This window comes from Leuciscus leuciscus (genome assembly GCF_965113295.1).
Source record: "Leuciscus leuciscus genome assembly, chromosome: 7".
In the NCBI taxonomy this organism is placed as follows: Eukaryota; Metazoa; Chordata; class Actinopteri; order Cypriniformes; family Leuciscidae; genus Leuciscus; species Leuciscus leuciscus.
Window position 1 is genome coordinate 41359734 of NC_138731.1, and position 6311 is coordinate 41366044.

The window sequence follows — 6311 nt, forward strand, 5'->3', positions numbered from 1 at the left end:
CTATTTTAAATTATTTTAAATAGATATAATAGTTAACCATATAATAACCCTGCTCTGAAATAAACTTTATTCATTTTTGTATTGTTTTCTAAATATTTTATGGCTCCCTGTATTCTAACAAGAAAGCAATCAATATGTAAATCAATCTGTACTATTCTATATTTGTGATTTTATTGTTTAATAATGTGTTTTGTTAAAATGTATTTTTATTGTGTTATTTTTATTTATATGATCCCTATATGTAATAAAGCATGTTTTTGTATTAGCCTGGCTCTTTACAATATACAGTAAATCCCCTTATAATTCTAAATCAAAATAAAAGCATAAATCGGACTAAAGGTAGTCACGTGTCATGGGCCCTTTAGCTGCCAAAGCTTATGAAATGGCGCCACCTGCTGGGCGATGGCCAACTTGTCCCCGCGGCCACTGCAATGCTGGGCTTCATAATTTTACATTGTACAGGTTGTTTTACAGACGTGAATACAAATAGTGATAATATCGTAAACGATAGGCCTATATTAAGTCTTGCTAAATTCTTTATACACAAAGCAAAATTTATCAAGACCCAAACACTTTTCAAAATGTTTTTAACTGAAGTGGAGTTAAATGTTATAGTTCATTAAGATTGGTGACATGCGCATGATGATGATACATTATCAGATGGGTTATGATAGGAAATGATAGGAGTTTCACTCTTAATATAGTTTTTAGGTATTTTGAACTGCCTTTAAACAAACAAACAAACAAACAAGACTCATTTCCCCCATATTAAATGTAGTCAATAGCAGTTTAGTAATTAAATAATAGGCTATTTCTTATAGCCTATTAATAAGACATGTAGGCTACTAAGTGAAAATGCCGAATAAAACATTTAAATTGGGTACGATGCGATCCTTCATAAATGAACAGAAATCTGAAATAAAAACAACTCCGAAATAAATGAAACTACCAAACGTGACTAGATGATGCAACCAAGCAGATCACCAAACAACGTCACCATATCACCGATTCATCAGCTAATGTATGAAAATGACGATAATTGTTGTTAATGTTTTTTTTCCCTTCTTCTTCACACATTAAAAAACAAAAAAAAAAAACAAACAGCTAATTAATATCCACAAGCCACGCTGTAGTGATATCAGCGCGCTGAGATGAATATTCATGAGCTCAGCCTTCGCTGTAGTAGGATTGGAGATGTGTGAGTGTGTGAGTGTGTGTGTCTCCGGATGTGTTCTCGCAGGCGGTAGTGAATGTGAATGATCCAGCAGCAGCAGCAGCAGCAGCAGAGAGAGAGAGAGAGAGAGAGAGAGTGTGTGTGTGTGAGAGTGAGTGTGTGAGAGCGACTCTCTCAGCATCATCATGGCGGAGCAGAGCGACTCCCCGGCGGCCGTCCAAACCCCGCAGCCCTCGCTCAGCACCAGCTGGCCCATCGTGAAGGAGGCGTACGAGCTCCAGGAGGTCATCGGTGGGTAGTTACAGATGGATTTGAGCCCGTCAGTGGCTGCAGTTTGTTGGTTTGGGCCTACCGGCTTTTTTCCCATATGCACTGGCCGATGACAGTAATGCAATGCGGATATGACAAGTGAAGCTTTCGATCATATGTTTTGAAGCCGTTGGGTGTCATGTCATGCCCAGGACAGCGCGCGCGTTATGAGTGATGATGCATCATTGAGACGTCAGGCTGCTGTGATGTTTACAGGAAAGGTGCTGGTGTGATGACACATGTGTGTATGGAAGGTTATTTTTGCCCCAAAAAAGTGCAACCAAGTTTTTGTGATTTAAGTTGATGCATAGCGCAGGCCGGCGGATATTAAACAAAACACTAATAACTTATATTTATAAATGATTTTTTATAAATATTAAGTATGATATTGAATGTTCCGAGTGTGTACTGTAGGTGTGGATGTTCTCAGCACTGTCTCTCTGTGAGATTTAAAGGTGTCACTTGATTTGCTGCATGCGATGCGATGCGTTTGCGCTGTGCTCGTGACGCCCTCTGCTGCTCGTGCACTGCATTTCTACTCAGTCTGCTACTTCACAAAGTTTTACACAAAGTTTGCATACGTGTTTTATATTTTGCATCATATTTGATACATCAGGCTTTTATGGATCATATGATCAGTATGGTATAGTGAGAATATGGAGCTCATTGATACTCAAGGAGCAAAAAACAAACTGAGCAAAATGTGCAATATGGTGCAGATGCTGATATTTACAAGGCTAAAGAGATATAATTCTTGCAATGTAAGTCAATGATATCTTTATAACAGTATAGCAGACTACTTGCATAAAATGCATATTAATGTCAAGTCAAGTCAAGTTTATTTGTATAGCGCTTTTCACAATACAGATTGTATCAAAGCAGCTTCACAGTATTAAATTAAAATAATACAACAAAGTTTGTTTCAAGAGGAATTTATTGATTGATAAAATTAAATTAAATATCCCCAAAATATCCCCTACTGAGCAAGCCAAAGGCAACACTAATGTCACTCAATATCTCGTAATAATATATCTTTGTAAGATGATATTTAAATACTTCGTTTTATGATAAAAGCGCTGTAGTTTTTATTGTGGGGGCAAAATATAATGCAATACAGTGATGAACAAATAAATGATCCTCAAAAGCATGTTGAATCCTATTTGAAACTCACATTTTAACACAAGTTTTCAAAAAAAAAAAAAAAGCGTTCAAGATTTAACAGCAAAATAATATGCAAACTATTATGTGGTTTCTATTTTTCATAGTTTTTTTTTTGTATAAATGATCAACATCAAGATGTTAGTTTAAAATTTCCATGAATTACCATTTCTTTTATTATTATTTTTCTCTATTTGGAAAAAAAACATTTTGCTTTCACTAGCTAATTTTAAATGGTTAATATGAGGTCTTAAAATTATGCAAATATTTCATTTTTTTTTAGATGAAATATTACACACATAAGTTGTTAATCTCTAAATCAATTACAAAATTAAAATACAAATTTTAGTTTTTATTTTCAATCATTAGCATGATGTTGTTAATATGATGTTGTAAATATATGCATACATATTACACTATTGGCGTGTAATGCATTACTAAATAATTAATTACTGTAATTTAATTATTTTTCACTTAGTAAGGGATACTGTATAGACTACAGAACAATTCTATATAAAATAATAGTGGAGTTAACATCAGCATTTAATGTCTAATGTTATTGTAACCTTCTCCCTTTAAATACTTTGGTCAAGAATACTTAATGCAATTTTATATTATTTATTTGAAAGAATTAAAAGAGCATCATGTCTATCCTTGTTCAACTGGTTGAGATTGATGGGATTTAAGAAAGTAATTAGTAATAAGTAATGCAATAATTTTTAGTAGCTAGCTAGTAATTAATTACTTTTAAGAGTAACTTGCCCAACAATTGGCCTATTAAATAGTTCCTCTGCTGTTGTTCTGCTCATCGGTGCGTGACGTGTTCAGGACCCCCTCCTTATCTCTCAGCCACAGTTGGCACAGTACCACACTCTTGCAGCACTGCGTGTGTGTGTGTTTGTGTGTGTTTACTGTCACAAACACAATGTGCTATATCTAATGTGAATCAGCAATTGCTATAAATGTTTTATGCATTTATTGTTGAGTAAATGTGTAAATTGACAAACCGCCTCTGTCAAATTAAGTCTAATACATTTTGAGTAGATTGGTTGTCGTCAGATTTCTTTTATTTTTTATTTAAAAAAAAAAAGTTTCACGGTTTCAACAAAAATATGAAGCAACTTGAAATGTTTCTTGAACAGCAAATCATCATATTAGAATGATTTATAAAGGATCACAGCTTTGATCACAGGAATACATTACATTTGAAAATATATTACAATAGAAGAGTCATTTTAAATTGTAATGATATTTCACAACACTGCTGTTTTTACTGCATTTCTGATCAAGCAAATTCAAAAAATGTATATATATATATAAAAAAGAAAAACATTAAAAAATCTAATTGACAGCAAACTTTCTGAATGGTATTATTTAGATTTTTATTAAGTTATGTATTTTGTGTTATCATATTATTTTGATATTATTTTGTCCCTGTGCCATTTTTGTGTGTATGTGTGTGGGTGTGTATTTATTAGTGGTCAACCAATATATTCATTTATTTTTATATATATTCGGAGAGAATGGCCTTTATAATGCTGAAATACAGTTGCAGGAAAAAGTATGTGAACCCATTGAGTTTCTGCCAAGTCCCTTTAAGACAAGTCATTTCACTCGGCGGCCATCTTTGTTTGGGCATCTATTTCAGTCAAGCAAGTACAGCTCTTATCTCTTTGAACGGGGAAACATCAAATTCTCCAAAGCTGTTAAAGCTTACGAATAAATGTCATATTTGAAATCACCAATGAAATCTGACAACAACTGTCTCATACATTTTGTTTCTAAATCCTCAGAAACAAAAAGAAAACATTTTCAGGCTAATGCGCGTGTGCAGTCATAATTTCTATTGCAACTCAAGCTTCTAACGGCAGCTTCAGTGACACGATGAATTTCCCAATTCCCGATTGGCCCTTTTACTTAAAAGGCGGGACTTATTCTGCCATATTGTGCGTTACTCTTTCTCCCATTCATAGTAATATGAGTGCACCATCTTTGTATATCTAAAGTCTGGTTTCTGCCTCACTACCCAGTTCAGTCAATGACTTCCCAGACAGTGTTTTGTATGAAGGTACCTTCTAAGAAAAGTGGATTCAGACACTAAAGGCCCGTTCACACCAAGCACGATAACTATAAAGATAACGATAAAGATAACTATATATGCGTCCACACCAACGACCGATAAAGGTCTTTTTATTCTAAGCACGCGCGCGCCCGCGCTGTCAATGATGGGATAAAAACATCGCCTAGTCAACACCTTTATGTATACAACGCCTTTTTCACTGCAACTTCAGCAATGTTGTCAAAACTAGCGCTGGATAGCCTACCTGAGGTAATTTTGTTACACTATGCTAAACTGCATAATATCTCATCGTTAATACTTCTCACCATTTATTCCCAGGATACGGCCGATTGCTTTCCATATATCCATCTTTTTTAACGTATCCTTGAAAAGGGGGTTTGACTTGTCAAACAGTGGAGGATTTTTTTGTACCTCGACGATTAACTTCTCTGCAATGTCATCTGCCATTTTAAATGCGCGAGACCTTTAAATTAGAATGGATTCTGATTGGCTGTCAGTGTTTTATCGTTGGACAGCTGGAAAAAAAATCGTTCTGAAAGTGATCCCAACGATATCGTTCCTCATATCTTTATCGTTATAGTTGTGGTGTGAACTCTGTTATTCTTTAATATGGAGAACGATTTTTTGAATTATATCTTTATCGTTATCTTTATAGTTATCGTGCTTGGTGGGAACGGGCCTTAAGAGGCTGGCACAATTCTGGATACATTGAGAATCAAGATTTTTTTGTTTCAAATAGAGGTCACGATTCACTCACGATTCTGAACGGACAAACTAAACAAAATATCTTGAAAATGTTAATTGCTGTGGTCTATTTCAATTTATTTATTTATTTATTTAAACGAGTTTTTTTTTTTTTTTTTTTTTTTGTAAAAAAACAAAAAACAAAAAAACAATGAATGATTCAATGACTTGATTGAACGATTCACTTGTTTCATTTCTGGGTGAATCATGGTTTCGAAACGAATCTCTTGAATGAATGGTTCAATCCTTATTTGAAGCGCCAAGATACTTTCAAAAGTCGATTTGCTCTATTTCGATCTCTAGACATCACTGTTTATATAAGTTTAGAAACTTTTAGTGATAATTTGACTATTTGTCTCAGAAATAACGATACTGTGTGGTTGAAAAGACCGTTTGTGAAGCTGTTTCATATCTGGGTCAGCGTGAGCATTGAATGTTCTGGTGTGATTTTGTCAAAGCTTCAATAGACACAGGCGAATCGTTGTCATTTGGGAATGAGATTGCATCAGTGTTTGAATATAGCGATTAATCATGCAGTTCTACTATGAGGTCATGTCTAATGATCTAGAACAAATTTGAGTGAGCTTAGGCATAACCAAGCAAATATCTAGTACCTACAATGCATATTTCGCAGTAGTAATTGAATCATAAGTTGACACTGACAAGTATTAAACAAATTGACATTTGACTGCATGCACAGCATTGTGGGATATCAGTGTAAGACACTTTCAAAAACCAAGAGAGATCTCAAAACATCTCAGAATAAAATGTTTTGACTTCGACAAGATGAAAAGGGTTATGCCATGACACATGTCGAAACTGTCTATGAATGGAGAAAGTTCAGCA

At 34.5% G+C, this 6311-nt stretch overlaps 1 protein-coding gene across 3 annotated transcripts in view; it reads left to right on the plus strand.

Moving 5' to 3' along the window:
• Positions 1 to 1187: 1187 nt before the first annotated feature.
• The window catches only part of stk39 (serine threonine kinase 39), a 77933-nt gene continuing 72809 nt past the window's right edge, over positions 1188 to 6311 (plus strand). Inside the window, exon 1 of one of the 3 annotated variants that reach the window (XM_082174735.1) lies at positions 1188 to 1465. In XM_082174735.1, coding sequence (XP_082030861.1) covers positions 1360 to 1465 — 106 coding nt within the window. In that variant the 5' untranslated portion in view covers positions 1188 to 1359. The remainder of the gene's footprint in view (positions 1466 to 6311) is intronic. The other 2 variants (XM_082174733.1, XM_082174734.1) reach the window with 2 other exon arrangements.